We start from the raw sequence: 21,104 nt of genomic DNA, 5'->3' as shown, positions 1-21,104 counted from the left end.
AGTGTGCCCATCGGAGGGTTAATATTCCGGTCAGTTCTCGTTCCCCAAAATTATTGTTAAAGAGGATCCAATTCTCGAGAATTGTCCACAAAATGAGAAATTTGAAAAGGCGTTTGGGCGTATTGTATAATAATTACACAACATTCAGGAAACTTGACGAACCGCAATGAGAAACAGCCATATTATTTGAAATCTGATAAAGCCTATAATAGTGTGAGAAAACGTGTCTACGCTTCCTGTTTGCATAAATATTCACCGTTTAAAAATCGCCAATAAAGAACTAATGTGTACCAATAAATTTAAAACGTATCCATTATGGATGCATTATGGTTGCGCAGGGGTTGCCAGTTGGTGTTCCACAATAATATTAGTGCTCGAGCGTTAATTAACACGTGCGTGGTCAGTGACGCGAATCCGCATCCTTTCACAAGATACGATTAATCGTTGTTCACGAAAAATTACGTTGTTTTGTGAGGTTTATTCCAGGCGACAGGTACCCGTAACCACGAAATATTTTTGTCGAAGCGAACGACCTCTGTCGAAAGTTCATTGTACGTAAAAAATTGAGAAAATGAGTAGTTGTAATTTCGACATGTACATACATATATACAAGAGCGAAAATAAATTTCTATTTCGCTCCAGTCTGTCGTAATTCAGTTAGAAAATTTTCATGTGGCATTAAAATCCCCAGTACTCATTATGCAGTTCAGTTACAGCCCGCACATTATACTTATAGCACCTTCAGACTAGGTACCGCATTCATTTGCGTGCAATAAATGTATAATGTATCATAAATATATAAATATTACACAATAAATAAATAACGAATTCATTTATCAAGTACAATTGGCGATGGACCAGTTTTTGTCGGTGATTAGTGGCCATTTGGAAATTTTCCTCTGCGAGAAATGATCCTTCCTGATTGCCTGGGTGTTTGAAATTGAAAAATCACCTGGCGAACAGGTAAATGCTCTTTAAGAGCAAATGAAGCGATGAATGCATCGATTAAAGTCGGCCGTGGTAGCTCCGGTGTATGATTACGACCGGTGCGCGAATAAAATGGCAATTGTGCCGAGCCAGGATAGTGGTAAATGTTATGCGGACGTCCTTGGTAGGTAACTCCGGTCGAAAGTCCCCGGAACTGTAGACCGCGCCCACCGTTACCATTAACCTCCGACGTTTTTGGCCATTGCCCCGAGGATTTTTTTTTTTCATTGTACAGTTGTAATGAGAGGTTATTCTGCAGTCTGTATTACATACATAATATTACAATAATAACCCTATACTAATGTGAAGGTAACGCAATAGATACATGTCAGTTGAAGTCGCTTAATTGGTAATGGACGTGATGGTGACATTATATACACAATCCACAATCTTTCAGGAAGAAGCACAAAATCTTACATAGAGTGTTTGTAGGTCTGCGGGGTAGTACATTGCACGACATGGGAAGAAAGCAACCCTGTAATCTCAGGTTATATATAAATTTCAATCTGTGCGTGTCATATAGAGGACATTGCCATAAGACGTGATCAATATCCTGTGTCTCATGACCACATGAACAGCCAGGGTTAGCCCCGAGGATACCGTAAACTTCTCCGCAAATGGCCCATAGAAAGTAACAATTAGATAAGTTCCAGTTCCCATAAGTGGACGCGGTGCACGCTTATTTTTTGTTCAGTCTTCTAACGCCACTCCGCTAACTGGCTGGAGTGCAGAACGGCCTGGTCTTCTAGATTAGAATGTCACCTAATTAATCCCCGCATTATGCATCGAGCTACATCTGAACACAATTATTAAAAAAAAACTTGCTCCGAAACCACCGCGTCGACCAACCTATTCCCGAATTTTATAAATCTTTTCGTTTAGAAAACATTTTTAATGGCGTTCGTCAAACATTTTATGAGTATCGGAATATTCTTTAAAACAATTCTGAAGGGTCAGACGACAGTTTTGTTGGCGCCATTTTCAAATTTTCCGAACGTCACAATTATTCTTCGACACGAAAACTACGTGAATTTTAAACGGTCCAGAAAAATATACGAGTTTTTTCATCCGAAATCTCATTTCTCAGGCGAGAGACAAATTGACGGCCATTGAAGTGCCGCTAACCTACTTGCCGGTGATCTATAATACAAAATTCAAGTAGTTCGGGGAAATGGGCGTTCGGGGACTCCGGTTTTTGCAGCTGGTAGCGATTAGACTTGAAATTCCTGCAACACTTGCCCGGATTGCCGTTCGATTGTTGCGTTCCAGGTGGGCGTCATACTAGCTCGCATGCTTAAAAAAAAAAACCCGTATGCCGACCTCTCTGTCCGGCAACGGCCGCGAATTACTTTCTCCAGACGAAGTACGATCCATATCTGGACGGTTACCGCATCGAAGTCCTGAACTTCAAAGTATGTTACCTTCATCCTAGAAAACACTTCTCCAGTAACGGATTAAACTGCTATCGCTCATAAGCTATCCTAACGTCTTAATTATCCGCGCACGGACGGCGCCATTCTGTCACGTGCACGCGCGAAAATCTCGATTCGATACAATCTCGCGGGACAATCGCACTTTTTCGATAGGTTTATGGTTTTCTTTCTCTTCGCTTTCTAAAAAAAAAAACACTACAGAAGACTCTGTATAATTAGGCAATCGATCAGCCCATAGGTGTTTCCGGTACATGGAACGCACAAAATCGACGACTCGCCATTTTGACTTCTTTTCGATCCGAGATAAAGGTAAGCTTCTTTCTTTAATAATTTCAGCGAGTTGAAAATAATTTATTACTAACCCTTAGCACCCGAATGGCGACTGTAAGCCGCCACTAGAAATGACTGTATCATTATTCAAAATACTTTCTACATTATTAAGTTTGCTTGTATTTCATAAATTACTAAACACTTCAGTATTGTACGAGTAAATTGCATTATTTTCGTATATATATATAGAATGCAAAAATATATATAGAAGGGAAATATTCTAGGTCGGAAGAAATGTTTCGTTTTGGAGTTAAAATGGCTTCGAGTGCAAAGGGCTAATAGACTCTTGTAGATCTTTACGCAAAATGAAAGTTGAATTAATTGCGAGAATAAATTTTGAAAATGGTACAGCTTCAAATTCTTTATATGTCCTGAGATTTTAGCAGCGGTGAAGTGAAATTCTGGATGAAATAGGGTAGCTTGATCAGGCTGGAAAATTTTGAAAAAATTGTTACGGTTTGAGTCCTCCCGAGGCGGAAGAAGTGTAAAACCGGCCACCGGTTTTTGGGCGGGCTGACGCGAGAAAACCTGGTCGATAACTCACCACCGATCCCGCACCCTTAACCTTTCGAGAAAACGAGCGACCGGCGCGATCTCGCGAGCCTGAATGTCACAAAAGATCGTGCTTCGGTTCGCGGCGGGCGTGTGCACCGCCGCGCCGCGTCGAGCGTGTTGTTGCACAATGTGTCAATTTTTCCCTCCTGTCTCCCAGACAGTTAAGATCCCAGTCGATGCTAGGAAATTAGATCAGTCGGTGTTCAACCAGCGGGACTTGGTACACGTTCGGCGAACGGGCTCGCAGCTAGACACCGTGCTCGCCCGACAGACTTTGTGTCTCGACCACGAAGCATATTCTGATTCGATTTCGAACCCGTCGATCTTCTTCCGCTATACCTGCGATCTTCTCGAGAAAATGAGGTTTGTTCGGGTTAACTGCGAATTTATTTACCAGAATTTTCTTTTTGCCGACTACAGTGACCTGTGACTGCGTTTCGATGACTCGTTGTTCTGTAGTTAGGATCATGTTGGGTTTGTTATTTTTTTTTTTTTTTTTTGGTACCTTCTCTTAGTTTACGAAATGCAGTGTTATCTGTGACTAGACATTTACGGCGGAAACGAGCAGAGCAAATGCGAAACAGTGAGAACGAAAGTATATTTAGAAATACTGTTCTATTATTTTCGAGTCGAATAAATAAAATCCATAGATTTTTCACGTCGGCTGTAAGAAAATAATGGAATAATAAGAAACCAGCAACAAATGTATACGTAGCTACAGTATTTCTGGTTTGCATAAAAATCTGCAGTTTATTTACAGCCGATGGGGAAAGTGACACGTGATTTCGTTTCAATAATTTGTTGCTCTGTAGTTGAAATAGATCGTATCGTGCTTATTAATTGTGCTCGTTACTATTGTGAAATAAGATGCTAGGAATTTTCTCTTGGTTTATGAAATTTCTTGTTGTTTACGACCAGAAGGCGTCAGTGAACTGTGAGTTTTAAGTAAATTCTTGTTTAAACGTTACAGTAGATCCGTGTTGCACACAAATACAACTGTGTTGAGTAAAATTCAGATCTGGAAGGAGACTAGTGAAGTAAAAAGACGGCCACACTTTAAAGTACCATTTTTTAATATTCCGTTCTTGTTTGGCAAATGTTGAGTTTGACAGTGCGTCGTTAACTCTACATAGATCAACGGATCATTGAAACTGACGATTTTACATTACATTATACAAATTTCAAGAGTAAATTCATTGAGAATTCGGGCATAGGTACGGGCACAGGTAAGGTCATAGGTCTGTACCTATGAACAATACATGCGATACTTTGCTCGCAGTGTCTTCGTGCCCGCCGTTCTGTGTATGCCCAAGGCAAGAAAATCGCTGCCCGCACGGGCAGACGCTGAACCGCTCTGACGTAGGCGTTCGCGGTAATTACTATACTCGAGAACGCGCGGTGGATCGTCCCTCGAACAGGGACAAGGAAAGCAGGATTCGCGGGCACGAGACGCAATCTCGTGCAATTTGCATGAACCTCTGGATTTACGCGACGAGAGGCGGAAACATCCGATGCGTTCAAGATCAAGTTCACGGGTACCGCTGTTAATAACTTCGCTTCTATCGAGACATAATTATTCGCGGAAATGTTATTATTAGACAAGGTGAATATTCTGTTATGCAAAGTAAATGTGTGCTAATCGCGCCAGACAGGTGTTACATAAAAATGCCCGTTTCGTGTTTCGCGCTAACCGGTAAGAGAAGTAACTTCGGTTATGCTCTTGCGAAATGATTAGACAGTAAATGAATGAAACAGCTAATCACTGGTTTTTCTTAAAGATAAGGGGAAGCTTTTGAGCGAAGGTAGCAACCGGTGTTTTGCTAGATTGTATACCATAGCGTTTCGATAAAAAGTTAACGGGCTGATTGAGAACAATTAGGGGAATATGACTGTTTTCGCGGAACGCAAACACGAAGAACAAAAGAATCACACGTTGAAGTTATCGCGCTTTTGTTAATGGACGTTTAATCAACGTTATTGTTCGCAAGCACCGTGGACGGCCATTGTTAGAAGACTTTATGCATCCCACGATTCAAGAATGAAAGGCGGACATTTTCGCACACATAGATGAGTGACATTCAGAGAGCATAGCTCAACGTAAATGCCCCAATCACATAACTTAATTATAATTTAACTATAATTCGTACACCCTTTAAAAATGCGTATATATTACGAAAAAAAGTGGCAGAAAATTTTTCCTATTTTAATCAAATAATGCAAAGTGGCCATTTTTAGTGCTCCGTAACCCTAGCGTTGAAGGTGGACGAATAGTTTCGTCAAAGCGTTAGAAACTGGAATATCTTTCCATGATTTCCCGTTTCCTCCCACAGGATCATCGTTCTCATTCTCCTGGTAGGATCCTGCTGTACCAGGGCGAGAGCTGTGACAGCAATAGAAACGATCTACCAATGGCCACTTATGGACTTCGCGCTTCCTCACGACCAAGAATTCCTCAATGCATATCGTCCGGAGAACGTGGTGCCGACTGGTATGACGGTCGGCTGGGACCGCATTTTCGTCAGCGTTCCAAGGTTGCGTGCCGGTGTACCGTCGACCTTGAACTACATCCCGAGGAACATCACCTTGGGAAGCAGCCCGCAGCTTCAAGCCTACCCATCCTGGGAGTGGCACAGCCTCGGAAAAGGGTACCTGAACTGTTCGCAACTGATTTCCGTGTACAGGTCCCAGATCGACAGGTGTAACAGGCTCTGGGTCGTCGACAGCGGCGTAATGACGTCGATCGACGACTTCAGACCGGTTTGCCCCCCGAAAATCATGGTCTTCGACCTGCACACCGATCAGCTCGTGCGAATATACGTCTTCCCCAGGGAGGTTAGTGCTCGGTTTGCTCTTTTAACGCTGGTCTGGGGATTTAAACACTTTTTAATCTTTCTCAAGTTGAGTTGAACTCAGATTTCGAGATTTCACAGATCAAAGTTGTGGTCACCTCGAAAACCGTTTCCAGCTTTTCAATTTATATTTTACTGAAGAAATGGCTCTGATTTTGTGAATAACTGACCGATACGACCAACGTTTCATGTATTGTTAATTTTGATCATTCCTCAGGTTTTGCGACCCAACACGTTGCTGACGAACCTGATCATCGACGACGTTTCGGCGACCACCTGCGACAACGTGTTCTTGTACATTTCCGACACCACGGGGCCTGGTTAGTAACTGCTAATAATAATCGTCGAGAAATTGATCTCAACGTCTGCTTTCATTGAAACGTCGATTTCCTCAGGTATGGTGATTTTCGATGGCGCTACCGACAACAGTTGGCGAGTTGCTCACGCATCTATGTATCCTGATCCCGATTACTCCACCTACAGAGTAAGATTCCTCAGTTACTTGTGGGAGTACCAATTACTGTGCCTATATTACTTATACTTGTTTTTAAAGCGTAATGAATATTCAAAAAGAGATGTATAACATATGTATCAACCGATTTTAATGAAAAATATATAATATTCCTTTTTTCATATTCGTTATGCTTTAAACATAAACATGATTAACGTGGGCACAGTAGTAGGGTCCTTTACCCTGTGTTTTAGCTACCCAACATTGTTGTATACTCTTGACCGAGTTCAATTACAGAGATCACGTTCTTTTACAGATTGGCAACGACATGTTCGAGTTGATGGACGGTGTCGTTGGTTTAGCGTTTTCTCCGAGACAAGGCTTAGTGTACTTCCAGCCCTTGGCGACCAATCGTTTGTTCTCCGTGCCAACGTCAGCGCTTCAGGCAGGCCCTGTACCATTCGGTGAACAATTACCGGTCACTCGGGTCGGGACTAAGTCTAGTCAAGGTCTCGCGTTGGCCGTCGATCCTCGAGACGATTCGGTCATCTTCTCGCCGCTCACGGAAACCCTCATTACCAGCTATCAACCTCAAACCCATCAACAAAGGTACCATTTATGCACAATACAAAATTATAGAGGCAGACACATAACAGGCATGTTCTTGATTAAAGTTATGCCGAAACGGTTGGTTATTTTGTTCTCTTCAGCTTGTTGGCGTTGAGTCATCAGCATTTGCAGTTCGTAGCCGAGATTCGGTGGGTCGAGCAAGATAATGGCATCCTGTGGGTAATGAGCACCAGATTCCAGAAATTCTTCAGACGAGAGGTCAACCCCCGCCAGATCAACATCCGAATAATGAGACTGATCCCCGTACTGTAGAGCATCGTAGATTCGGCTATTAGCTAGAGTCCTCTGTTCGAGAGATAATGCTAATATTGTTTAGCGTTCAGAACGTGTGAACGTCCATTAGTAGAGGACGAGGAAGTTTGTTGATTCGACTTCTCCCGTTGAGATTGTCAGCATCTTCGATGTGCAAGAAAAATCTATCGTGGTGACGTCAGGAAAAGACGAAGACAGATTCTAAATCTTTTAAAATGGCAGTTTGTAAAAAAGTACAAGTACCAACGACCCTGCAGAGGTCACGAAACCTGTTTTATATTGAAATCTTTCGCCTCATTGAATAGGGTTTATTTATATATACATTTTGCTGAACAATTGCAAGCGGTGTCTATTTTAATAAAATTAAATATATTTCTTGCAAATATAGTATATGTTTCGAAACATTGGTTAAACAGTGGAGTCTCTGTGTGTCTTTTGAGAACACTATGATGTTCGTAGAGTCTAAGCGATTTCAAATATGGCGACGATTCTAAAACACTATTTACATTTGTAATTGTGAACTCGAGTGACGAGTGTGTTGAGCGATTGTTGCGTAAAAATGAATGACGACGATGGTTGTTAACGAGTATTATTACTTTTATTGTTCGATGAGAAACGTTCGATATGTTTGTAACTAATGTTTGATTCATAGAGTGGTTGGAGCATGTGCAAAATCCAAGTAAACCTTGCTGTAGGAGGGAAAACGGAACTTAAGTATTGAAAATACATGAAACTTAAAATTATATAATTTAGAAGTTTAAATAAAATTCCGTTTTCCCTCCTACAGCAAGGTTTACTCCGATTTTTTCTGATACTTACTCTTAGAGCAAGGTTAGGTCAGCTCTTAGTGCGACCGATCCGCCCTCTACACGAGGGCAGAGTCTGCCCTCGTTTTGCCTTCGATTTGCCCTCGAATTCCGCCTGCAGACTTTGCGCTCAAATTGCGGCTCATCAGTACCATTTATTTCACTTTTCAAATGTTCAATTACATTTAGTCTAAATAGACAGTATTAGCGAAAACATGTTTAGGAGTACGGCATAACAAATTATGTTTACACCGTTTTGACTAAATCTGCGTATGCGAGCATGATTGCACAACCATTAGACAGTTATGCAATCGTTTAAATCACTCGGGTGTTAGCCAAGCTATAACCAATGCATAAATAAGCTCTGTATGGTCATTAATTCATACTCAATTCAGTTTAACGATTACGATCCGATAAAATCGCAATTTATATCAGTTTCACTAAAAACGAGAGAAAATATCGCCGACCACATAAAGTACTTGCCTCACATGTAAATAGCGTTTTTCACCTTTCTAAATGATGATTCATAAATAATAATCGACCTATTATAATGGTCCTACTAATTTTTTAAGTTAACCGTCCACGGATAAAAACTGCTTTTTATTTTACGTTGCTCCGCTCTTTTAATCAAGAATTAAACAATGGCGGCCGCGACCATCGACGCACCAATAAAAGACCGTTTCAAAAACAAAGAATAACTCCGCCATTTTGAAGATGTTTCAACAAACCACAGTATAAAACAAGATACATTTTAATGTCAGTATTTCGAAGGCGTAAAATAAAAATAAATTTTCAACAGTTAGATTTTATCATAAGGATATTCTATCCGATTTATTTATGTACTTTGACGCGTAAAGGTCTCCCCTCCCCCTCCACCGAAGTTCGGCGCTCTTTTCCCTTTGCTCAAATAAGAACGCGTCGACCATTGTTCTACGGGACTTGCTTTTTTTCGTATGGTTTACCTGGGAAACCCGCTCTGCGATCATGGCCAACGACCATGACATTCGATGGGACTGGTTTAAAACCATACAGAAACACGAGAAGAGGACACGGCTGATTGACGACCGAGATTCGTTGCTCCGCTGCTATCTCCTCAGTCGATCCTCGGACGCGACGGGTCGCGCAGTGATCCACGGGATCCTCCTGTTCCTCGGAAATCACGCTAGATCACGGATTTCCCGCGTTTACAGTATAAATTCATTAGAAATTCTCCGCGTCTGCGCAAACATCCGCCAGCAGTCGCGTCGCGATTAACATAATCGACGAATTCGCATTTTTGTCGAGCTCGGTAATCATCCTGTGACACAGCGAACAGTCTCGATCCTGCAGAGGCCGTCGACCAAGGATTATTTTAATCGTTAATTTATGCCTATGCTTGGAAATTTCATTCAACGCCGAACAATTTCGTGCATTCCAAACAGGCTTCTAAGTGTGTGATAAAATTCGGTAAATTGCACGCTCACTTTCCTCACAGTGACATAATGAATCGTTAAGAAAGGGAACGAATCTGCATTAACCAGTTTCTTATCAGCTGGGCGCTATCTCGACTTACAATTTATAGGCAGTCTTTATCTCTATAAGGAAAATACTTCTTACAAAAGTGGTATAAAAGGACTTGCTCATAGGTGTAGGAATTGTTTAAACGAGGGATCGAAAGCAGGTGAGAAACCTTCTTCAAAAACTTTCTTCTGTTTGTTGGTTTCGATGGGAATGGGCGAAGAGAATTTCTGGAAAATAGTAGATTTAATTTTTTTAGTAGAATTTATAAAATATGGAGATATGAATGTTAGGAATACCCTAGTACTCTAGGACCCTAGTTTGTAATATTTACAGATCCTTTTTCTAACAAAACAATTTTCTCTGAAATTATCTATTTTCCTGGAACGTTTTATTATGCAGACTCTAAAATAGTCCCACAAGAACACTTTGTGTTTCTTATCTTGCCTTTCCATAAAAGTTTCCAAGAGAACAAATATATTTAAACGCGGCAGATAAATGTTCATTTTGCTCTCTGTATAAGACGGTTAAATATTAACCCAACATTGTCCCCCACGAAATATTGTTTATTCACATGGGGACAAGGCTGATTCACTCATTGCGAATAAAAAGCAGCTCCGGCGAGGTTTCTTCTCACACTTGCGAATTAGTCTTATCATTCACGGAGCTATCTTGTTTCGAACAGTCTCTCCCGAGGAATAACCGGATTCCGAAAAGTTGCTGAAGATAAGATCCACGAATTCAACACCGCGTTCCCATCGTGATATCCGTGACGGTGAAAGTTACGTCCGAAAGAAAAAGCCGGTGACACCGAAAAGATCTCGGTTGCGGGAGAGAAGGACGTCGTCCTTAACAAACTATTACCAACGATCCCGATCACAGCACCGGAAACACCGTTACCTCATTCGGATCGATTTTCTGCTGTGGACCGGAAGTGACTCGGAGGACCAGGGAATTTGCTCGCTGGAGGTGAGAAATTGATAGGTAAATACAAATTTGCACTATTAGCAGATTGTGGATTTTATGACAAAAATGAACAGCGGTGGCAAAATTAAATTAACGTTGGTGAGCAATTCAGTCGTTCTAATCGAAACTGTTAGGGCTGTCGAGTTTTATGGAAAATAAAAATTGTCCGCATTAATTTGTGAGATACAAAAAACACGTCTATTCCTATTCTTAATTTTAATCTTTAATTCATTTTAGTCTTTAAATTTCTGCAATTTTGTTAGCTTGTACAAATCAGAAGAATTAATTTTTTAATGGAAGAGATTTTTGAATTTGAACTGAAGAAATACAAAGCTGTGAAAACATTAGACGATTTGAGAAATATTTTCGACTTGTTAACATCACGGAAAGAAATAATGTTTATTTAGCAGAAAGATTCGCGGAGATCGATATTTAATCTACTTTCCTCGATCCGGGTTACAATAGTCTAGAAAGTTCGAAATTTCGAATCGAATTGGCTGGAACCATGCGAGTAAATCTATTTTAGTATAATAGAAAGTCTCATTTTTCAATCGGTTTGCTCGTAGAAGAAATTTGTCTTCCTGCTATAAAATAATGATCGGTCGCCGGCTGGAATTTGTTACGGTTAAAAGATCGGAAGAAAAAATTTGCTTTTCTACTGAAACATAAGCGGCGATGCAGTTCCGGATTCATGTGGACAAACAATTTGTCTCCCTTCTCTAGAATAATGATTGATTGACAGTGTCTTGTTGCAATTTATCGTGGTATAATTATAAGCCTTCTCTCCGAGTTCTATCGTAAGTGATCAATTGTTTTAATTGTCTAATTGCTTAATAAGCTTGAAATTCTCGATGTATAAACAGTTGTTTTTAATCCTCGTTTCTTTTTTATTTTTTTTTACTGTTCGTTGACAGTAGATGGAAGATGTTTTCTTGTTAAATAAAAATTGACCATTCATGGAGTTTCCGGTGCTGCACTTTGACCCTAGCAAGTGTAACTCTACGCTCCGTGTGGCAATAATTGGATTGTTTTTAGATAACGATATCATAGTGGCTGACAGCGAGTACTGACATCGTCGAAAGTCGTAATACCGATGAGTTTAGATAACGCGTGCGACCGTGCACTACTTCGCAAACATTTGCAATTATCGTTCAGTTTGTACTCAAATATTTCCTCAAATGTTTCTTCGTACTTCTTATACCGGATGTCGCAGCCTTGGAACATACTATGGAGGTACACAAACTCATCGAACATTTATGGTTGCGCAACAAGTAATGTAAATGCACTCGGCAATGTTTTCGGAATTGTCAGAATATAAAACAGTCTCGCGATATGAGGTTTTTCTAAATGACTTCCAAGCCAACTTCGAAGCAAACTTCGAAGCCCATAAATATCTTGAAGAGGGTCATTGTAGAGTTGTGTTTTTCGTCGGGTGAAATATTACAGCCATAACTTCCGTATAAGAATTCAAGGCGACGCTCGCTTCTCCATAGAATTGCGAAACAGAGTTTTACAGGCGTTCGCTGTAAAACGCCTTGTAACGTTTCCGGCGTAGAACGAAGTTGCGGAGAAATCTGTGGTAGCGTCATTGAGAGATCGATCGCTTCGAGAAGTAATTGTAAATGATGCGACGGCAATCAATCACGCTGTTCACGCTTGCAGAGATGAGGCGTCTTTGGTGGGTGGTCTTGCTGGTCGCTGCCACTTCCGGTTCGCCAACATTCGAGCCGCTGAAGGGCATCTATTCGTGGAAAAAATTGGAGTTCGATTTCCCAAGCGAATCTGCAAGATTGGCAGCCATTCAGAGTGGAAATTATATACCTGGTGCGCCCCTGCCCATCGACGTCGATGTCTACAGCGCAGGTAATTAATAATCGATTAAAAAAAACCCGTTCGACCGGTCAACGACCCGCGATTACGAAACTGGAACAATTCCAGAAAAAAATTATTAAATTGTTTCAATCCGGGAAGCGGTGTTCCAGTAAAATTTCTATTTCCAGGTTAGCGAAGCCATTATAAGAAAAATGGCACTTTGAAGCAATATCGATTGTGATTTAACCAAATTTAATATTACAAAAAATGTATTCATGCCAGGTTAACAGTGCCATTTCAATGAAATTGTGATTTCTCAAAGCACTATCATTCATAATCTCATATCATTGATGTATTTTATGTATTTTAATATGCGTAATCTCTAATTGTATCAAGAATTTTTGACAGAATAACAAGGCCAATAAACTTTAGATGAAATGATTCATGTGAGATAATCCGCCTTTTTAGGTCAAGACTCGAAAGTGTTCATCACCATACCAAGGTTTCAGCATGGCGTGCCAGTGACCTTGGGTTACGTCACAGATAAAGTGTCGTTAGACGGGAATCCCATAATCGCACCCTATCCGAACTGGAGGTACAACAGCATGACGAACTGCGAGTCCATCATCAGCGTCTACAGGATGCAGGTGAGATTCATTAATTTTTTCGGTAGTTCTGATTTTTAGAAAATTCCAAAAACTCCTAGGAGATTTCTGAAAAACCATAGGAAAAATTAGACACCTCTTAGAATCGTCCGTGGACCTCAGGAAAAATGATAAGAAATTTGGCAAAAACCAACAGTTAGAAAGTTCCACAATTTTCTGGAAATAGGACATTATAAGAATGACTTTATTCCTAAAAACTTGACGCAGCTCTCGAAAACTTTAGTTTTCTCTTTGATTTCCCTAACACCGAACGAGAGAACCTCGGGGCTCATTAGAACTCTCCACCTGTTGAATTATTCAAGCGTTCCTATTTGTCAGTCCGTCACGTTGACCATTTTAACAGTTCAGGACTGACCACGCTGGACTTTGAAATTTCACGTTGTAACCGTTCGTGTCCACAAGAATCTTTAGATTTATTCTAGCAAACATATGGTCACTGCGTGTGAGAATGACCGTGACGTTGCCTTTTTATCGATTGATGATTAAATCTATGAAGCAACAACAAACAAGTTTCCAACGGTATCAGCATTCCAGTGAGAAAGAATCGCTTCTTTCGAAGGAATCTCAGTTGGAAGTTATCGGCGCGCAGTCATTGGGAAAATCCCAGCAGCGAAAGTAGGAGAAATGATGCATCTGATTAGCGTGGAGTCGCTGACAGAGCCTAACTGTACAAAACGACGCCGTCCCGCATGTGAAATTAATTTAACGTAACCTGCAGTGCAATTAATCCTCGAGAAACCGGTTTAATCGGAAAATGAACTGGATAAATCGAGTGTGAAGGATGCTAAAAGTACTGTTTATGTAGAATGATCTACAAGCGTATTACTTGCCACAGTAATTGGGTCCCTAATCCTAGATTCGGTTTTTATTCATTCCTGCAGTAAATAGAGTGGTAATAATCACCAAATGTTGCTTCAGTGTGGACGTAACTTAACACCATTTTTCCTCCAGGTGGACAAACTGGATCGATTATGGGTGCTCGACACGGGGAAGGTAGCCGAGGAATGGATCTGTCCGCCGCAGTTGCACGTGTTCGATCTTCGCACGAACAAGCTGATCACCAGGTACAAATTCCCCAGAGATCAGTACAAGGACGACTCCCTGTTCGTCACGGTGGCCGTGGACATCCGGAAGAACGAGCAAAACGGCAACGACACCTTCGCTTACATCGCGGACGTGACAGGGTTTGCGTTGATCGTCTACGATCACGAACACTCCAGATCCTGGAAGATCACCAACAACCTTTTCTACCCTTATCCGCCGTACGGCACCTACCACATCAAAGGGGACACATTTGATCTGATGGACGGCATCTTAGGACTCGCATTAAGTCCCATGAAGAACGGTGACAGGACCCTCTACTTCCATTCGCTGGCCAGCAGAGTTGAATCTAGGGTGCCTACGTCTGTGATCAGGTCAGGCTCTATCAATTTTTAGGGAACATCCCCTATCACACTTTCATCATATTTGTCACGTTCTTCTGATTAAAACGAGACCAAACACGACGCCATTCGGCTCATATTTGCTTGCTTAATTCATCATCGGATTCTGTCTGTGGCCTGTACACGATATAAGTGAAAATTATTTAATATGGTGTGTTTCGATCGCTTTTCAAACAAAGTGTTTGATCATGTTTAGAAATTACTCTCTATTCAAAAACGATGCCGAAGCTGCGGCTAGGTCGTTCGTTCCATTCAAGTTGGAGAGGTCCTCGCAATCAGCAGCAGAAGTTATGGATCGAAATGGAGTCCTGTTCTTCGGGCTGTTGTCCGATTTGGCCATTGGATGCTGGAACAGCATGGAGTATCCCGAGTACGGTGCCAGTGGCAGTGATGTCGTCGTCACCAACCCGGAGACTTTGCAGTTTCCTTCGGGAATGAAGGTGCGAAGACTCGGAAATATGAACTACTCAGTAGCCATAGCAATTTTGTCTTCGGCGCCATTACCTATTCAGGTAGGGGTGTGCGAGAACCCGAATCGGATCGGGTCCGGTCGGGTTCCCGATTGTTTCGAGAATCTCGAAGTCTTCTCGCACACCCCTAGCTATTACTATAAGTACAACATTAATTTAATTTGTTATCAAACTTTGGACAAGTAGCAATTTCGAAGTATGCGTGTAATTTGATCGTTCTCCGTAAAGTGTAACCACTTTTACTAAAGTGTTCATAAAATCGGAATTTCGCTTAAAAATGACTCTCGATTGCAGATCATCACCTCGGAGAAGGGCAGAGACGAGCTGTGGGTGATGACAGTGTCGTTCCAAAAATACATGACCGGTTCTTTGAATGGCACCGAGACCAACTTCAGGATCCAAGGTGGCTACGTGGACCAGCTGATTCGAGGCACGAAATGCGACATAACTGTGCCTTCAAGACGTTTGATCTTCACATGAAAATGGTGGCACCGCGAGCAGTTCTCCAGCTACTATCGCGACAGATCGTCGCCATTTTGGCGGCACTCCTTCTTTACGAGCAGGCCATTCCTCGCGAGCGAACACTACACGTCGTCCTATCCGCGAAAGTATTTTCACAGCCGCCATTATCCCTATCTCCGATCTCCGGATCACGGTTACACAGTTTTCGTCGATCACGATTGATCGTGGACAGGATGCGAAATGTTCTGACTTCGCCTGATTAAAACACTAACAATTGTTGGACACAGCGAAACAATATTGAAACGTGACTAAAAAGTACTTGTCTTTGTTTATAATTAGAGTTTGGCTTTTGCAAAAAAAAAATAATTTGAGATTTTTGTGCCTCTGCTCGCGGTGCTACGAGGGGCGTTTTTGAAATTGTGAACATTTCAGTGTGGCGAGAGAACTATTGAAAATTTGAACACCGAGAAGGTGTTTTGTACGTAGTACTTCAATTCATGTAGTTATTGGTATTTATTGTTGCGTGCGTAATTGTTACAGCGAGTCAAGAGTTACTGTTGTAGTATTTTAGGTGAATCTCGAGAATAATGGTGTGAATGACTTTTGTTTCGTTTATCGGTATTCTATTGTTGAGTTCAGGTCTATTCTAATAGTTCCTAATTCATCGACAGGGCGCATATAATTTGTGTCTCGCGAATATGCGCTTTTAGGTGTAAACAATGTACAAATGAGGAAAATAACAAAAACAACAGCTCGTAGATGAGTTACGTGTGTGCTGAACAGCGAGAATTATTGTATTTAATTAAATGTACGTTTACAAATTGGATGTGTAAGAGACAAATACTAGATGCTGGTATTTATAAAATATATCTGAAATGTTTTTGACACTATGTCTTTCACCTGATCCTCAATTATACCTGATTGTGTAGCTTTGCTAACAATGATTGCAGTAAGGCCATTATTAGATAGTACTATTTGCAGTTAACCCATTTAGATTCAATTAAGAAATAGTAACGCTATTTGTATGACAAAATTGCCTGAAAGATAAATCGTTGAATACAGTACTATTTTCGCAATTGTCGCAAAGGTCTCTACCGTATTTGTCAACATTTTATCCCCACCACTGGGGGGGGGGGGTATTCACCTTGGAGCCAGTCAAGCTCGACGATCGAGGGGTCGAGTATCGGTGAGACTCACACTAATGTAAACGCAGCGAAAGATTGCAGCTTCTCTAATTTTTGATTTTTTTTTATCAAACTTTTACCACTGTATTCGTATTGTAACAGCTAAGTTTAAAATACGATTTAATTTACTAACTACGAGATGATGAATTGCAGAATTTTCGGTGTTCGTTTCGTTCGATAAATATTAATTTTATGTAATGTTTCAACAACAAACGTTTCGGCTAGGCGAATCTAACACGATAATCAATAATTACTGTAATTATCGTAAAGTAAAATATTTGTTTTTTTTACGGCCTGCTTCGTTTACTTGGAATGCAAATAATATGTTCACTGAATCACTCGTTATCGCGAATGACGTGCAATCCCCATGCAATACACATGACAATGTTGGGTTCATTCATTTTGCAATAGAAATGTAAAATCCTCGTTCCAAATCTATAAACTATTGCTAGAATATTTTATTAAACATTTTTATTTTGCATAAAGATCCGCTGTTTCGTGATTACTTTTCAAAGTTTTGCGCCACTCTTGGCGAGCCTAGATGGATCACGATTTGTTTGTCTCTTCGAACAACGTCGTAAATGATGTCAAACGTCGTACGTTTTGCCTCCGAGACAGAAAACAAACGATGAATATGCGAATATTTAATTCTGCTTTTCCGAGTAAAATATTATATCCTTATTGTTATATCTTATCATTTTTGCATAGTAGAAGGTCGGCGTTCTATTGTCACGGTGACAATGTTGACATATATATGTATACACCTGTTGTTCCTCCTCGGCTGCATTGTTCGCTGCTCGTCCAGTTACACCGGTATTGCAAAAGGAACGCGCAACGTAAGTAGATTTATTATATTTGTACACTGCAAGTTCGCGCGCAACTATTTCATATATCTTTGGAATCGATCACAAACGCCATACGCTTAATTTACAAATCAAGCTATCAAATCGATACGGGCAACCCTCGAAATAAACGAGACTCGAATTTTAAGAGAAATCTTAAAATTAAGAAGTTGCTTTAAAAACTTGCTTTTCAACAGTTCTGAGAACATTTTGTACAGTTCACTCGAACGCATTCATTGAGAAATTTCGTACCGTGTTGTCAGAAAAGTCATTTTTGTACAAACACACTTGATCTCGAGTAGTAGATTTTCAGAAACATGTTCGTGTCATGGTTGTTGGCTGCATGCTTCGGTGCAGTTTGCCTGCAGAGCCAGTTGGCTGCATCTTTGGTGGTTCGAAATCACGATTTAGAACCAATTTACGAGTGGAAGTACGTAAATTACCTTTATGAGAATAAGAAACAGGCAGAAGGCTACATCAAGGAGAATAATGCTCCTCTCGATGTCGACGTATCGTCAGATGGTAAAATAATTTTATTTCCACGCGAAACGAATTGTTTTTATTTGACAGAAAATAAGAGAAAGTTGCCAATACTGTAACACTTGGAAAATCTTAAGTCCTCAAGAAAATTTTGGTGTGCTAAGAAACTGTGTAATTGTAGGTATTCGAAGCCTTTTGCACCGCTCAATATGTTTTCAACATTTTCTTTAGGAAATTTGTTGAGGCTCTGTGAAATATTTAATTTAAGTAGCAAATCCGTAAGTAGTATAAAAAGCTCGAGATTTGGCAACTTTGCTCTATGACCGCACCGAAAATGTTGTAACTACCGAGATACTTCAGTTGTTGATGTTGATCGCAATTCTGTTGTACAGATTAATCTCATGTTACACAGGTAGGACGTTCGTTACCGTAATAAGAGACAAAGGGGTACCCTCATCTTTGAACACCGTATCCGATCAACACGGCGATGGCGGTCCACTATTGAAACCATATCCCAACTGGGACGCGGCTAAAACCGATTGTTCTGGCATTTTCTCCGTCTACAGAGTCGCGGTGGGTCTAGTTTAAAAAATTTACAAAATTTCATTTCCCCCGACGAGTGTGTAAAAAGTACGGATTACTATGTGTCTTTATTTTGTGCAGATCTGCCAGAACGTACTATACGTGATAGACAACGGGCAAATCAGCGGTAAACAGATTTGTCCGCCTCGGCTTTACATGTTCGATTTGCATACTGACAAGATACTGAAAAATCTGACAATACCAACGGACGTCGCCACTAACACCACAACAAATATCGGCGAATTAATCACGCCTATCGTCGACTGTTGCGGCGAAGGCGAAAAGAACGTAAGTGGATATTTTTAACTCGCGTACCGGATGTTCAGCAACAAATAGTGGAAAATGTTAATGTCTCACCGTTAAATGTTGGTTTAGTATGATTAACGAGATTGTTTGTTATGGCACGACAGGTTTATATAGCGGACGACAGGGGCTACGCGATAATCGTTTATCGTCATGATACCGGAAAGTTCCATCGGATCACAGGTGGTCCACTCAACTACGATAAAAAGGCGGTCACTTATACGATCAACGGTGAATCTTTCCAACTCGAGGATGGTCCCGTAGGCATGGCCTGGTCTTGTTCAAAAAGTGTGCTATACCTGAGCCCTATGAGCTCCTACAACTTGGTCTTCATCGGTAAAGACGCGCTCGATAATTCGGAGGGTGACGCACCAATGAGAAAGTAATTATGACCTTGAGTATCTGCAAGAATCTTTGAAACATGAAGAAGCTCTAGAAATTAGCATCTATAAAGAAGGCCAGCGAAATTCTTGACGATTTAATGTGTTACTATTAAACAATAATACAGTAAAGTCTTGATCTCAATCTTCGGGTCCATGTTGTGACATAGATCGTGTAGGGCTACTCTTGGATCAAGACTTCACTGTTGAAATTTTTACTATCTCACCGCCTTCCTATTTACCATTTTAATAGAGATGAATGTTAAAGATAAACATAGGATTGAACATAATTTATCTGACTTTTAAAGCACATTTCGAAGGTCAACTTAAGGGTCAATTCGTTCGATTGAACCAATATTTCACAGTTCGTACAGATTTTTAGATTCGCGATGCTTTCGACTGTCGCTTCTTATAAATTTTCAACTCAACGAAACATTGAGGTCTTCATCCATTTTTGTATATTTCAGCTTCCCCGACATTCTGCCAACTCAGGCGAGTGCCAAAGCGATGTCATACTCGGGCACCTTATTCTTCGGCCTCGTGAATAGTACATCGATCGCATGCTGGAACGAGGATCGGCCATTGACGGACAAGAATATAGTTAGTAAAACTAGAATAATCGGTAGAACGTGAAGCAAAGTCGCTTCAAGCAACGATTGAATTAGGCATCGAACAATTTACAGGGAACTTTTGACAACACGATTTCTCAATTGTAGGTCATAGTCGCTCAAAACTCCGAGGTTCTACAGTTCACCTCCGGCTTGAAAGTCATAGAGGATGTATCTCTGTTTGGACTGAACGAATGTTTGTATGCTATGACGAACAGATATCAAAAACTAGCGGCCGGTACTCTGAACGTGACCGAAGTCAATTTTCGAATTTTGAAAGGGAGTGTGTCAAATCTGACATATGGCACGCGCTGCGCTTCGCCAGGCTGGTAATGAACCTAATTGCCACGCTGTCGCGACAATGTTCTGCTCTGTAAAATACGCATCAGTTGTTGCTGGTTAGGTGCTTAAATATTGGAAGTAAATATATATGTAAAAATATTGTACTTGCTAAATAAACCGCTTCGTTTAAAGCAATAGTAAATAAATGGTAAATATAATTTCTGCTGATTTTCGAGTTCGAAACGATACGTCATTAGCGAAACCGGCGCGGCGCCGGGAAAATTGCCCCTCACAATTAGAGTCCGCGCCGATCCAGAAAAGATCTAGCCGATCGACAACTATCAATCATCCTCTCCGCGTTCGCGTTCGCTCAAATCGCTTGCGCAATCACGTGGTCCCGACAAAAAACTCTTCCTCGGCTTGTTGACATTGCGCAACCGTTAGCCCGCTGACCATAAGTATCCTCGCTGACCGAGAAATTGGATCAGAAATGTCGCAACAGCTCCGGTTTGACTTTATGCAAAGCAACGAAGCTAACACCCGGGGCACCGGGAGCATGATCGAGCTTAAGATCACCGGGCGAGATTCCAGATTGTCCCTTCGGGCTCCTCGATGTTAGGCTATATAAGAGGCAAGCTCGATCGGTTGGCCGCTCAGTGATTCTTTCCAAATCCTTACAGTGCTTTCTCGCGAATTCATTTGGAAATTTTTGACCCCACGGGCGCGAAATGTTCGCGATTTGTTCAGTAGTCTTTGAAACTTTCCCTTATTAGTTTTCTCATTCATTGCTTTCGCTTCTCTAACCACTGAGTAATAAACGTTTTGCAATTATGACA

General features: G+C 41.0%; 3 protein-coding genes across 4 annotated transcripts; all 3 read left to right on the top strand.

Moving 5' to 3' along the window:
• The first annotated feature begins 4,172 nt into the window (after positions 1–4,172).
• On the top strand, positions 4,173–7,825 carry LOC143356996 (dopaminechrome tautomerase). The gene is made up of 12 exons (XM_076793111.1): positions 4,173–4,228; positions 4,276–4,397; positions 4,439–4,543; positions 4,585–4,605; positions 4,669–4,840; positions 4,904–5,007; positions 5,084–5,132; positions 5,636–6,137; positions 6,372–6,474; positions 6,550–6,638; positions 6,922–7,214; positions 7,316–7,825. Exons 1-12 carry the CDS (start codon positions 4,173–4,175, stop codon positions 7,485–7,487), a joined length of 1,788 nt encoding a protein of 595 aa, XP_076649226.1. The 3' UTR covers positions 7,488–7,825.
• A 1,558-nt stretch (positions 7,826–9,383) lies between these two features.
• On the top strand, positions 9,384–16,474 carry LOC143357451 (major royal jelly protein 9-like). Of its 2 annotated transcripts, none has more exons than XM_076793960.1 (7): positions 9,384–9,953; positions 10,476–10,759; positions 12,419–12,619; positions 13,037–13,215; positions 14,185–14,648; positions 14,872–15,115; positions 15,440–16,474. In XM_076793960.1, exons 3-7 carry the CDS (start codon positions 12,421–12,423, stop codon positions 15,623–15,625), a joined length of 1,272 nt encoding a protein of 423 aa, XP_076650075.1. In that variant the 5' UTR covers positions 9,384–9,953; positions 10,476–10,759; positions 12,419–12,420; the 3' UTR covers positions 15,626–16,474. The 2 variants fall into 2 exon arrangements, with proteins under 2 accessions (XP_076650075.1, XP_076650074.1); XM_076793959.1 differs by having other exon boundaries at positions 10,476–10,774.
• Positions 16,475–17,483: 1,009 nt separating this feature from the next.
• LOC143357450 (major royal jelly protein 9-like) lies at positions 17,484–20,494 on the top strand. Its single transcript, XM_076793958.1, has 7 exons — positions 17,484–17,627; positions 17,939–18,155; positions 18,526–18,686; positions 18,777–18,983; positions 19,106–19,380; positions 19,846–19,978; positions 20,095–20,494. Exons 1-7 carry the CDS (start codon positions 17,532–17,534, stop codon positions 20,317–20,319), a joined length of 1,314 nt encoding a protein of 437 aa, XP_076650073.1. The 5' UTR covers positions 17,484–17,531; the 3' UTR covers positions 20,320–20,494.
• Positions 20,495–21,104: the final 610 nt, after the last annotated feature.

The sequence above is a fragment of the Halictus rubicundus genome, chromosome 9, assembly GCF_050948215.1.
Source record: "Halictus rubicundus isolate RS-2024b chromosome 9, iyHalRubi1_principal, whole genome shotgun sequence".
NCBI lineage: Eukaryota > Metazoa > Arthropoda > Insecta > Hymenoptera > Halictidae > Halictus > Halictus rubicundus.
Note: the sequence above shows the minus strand (reverse complement) of the source record. Positions and strands in the feature narration are given on the sequence as shown.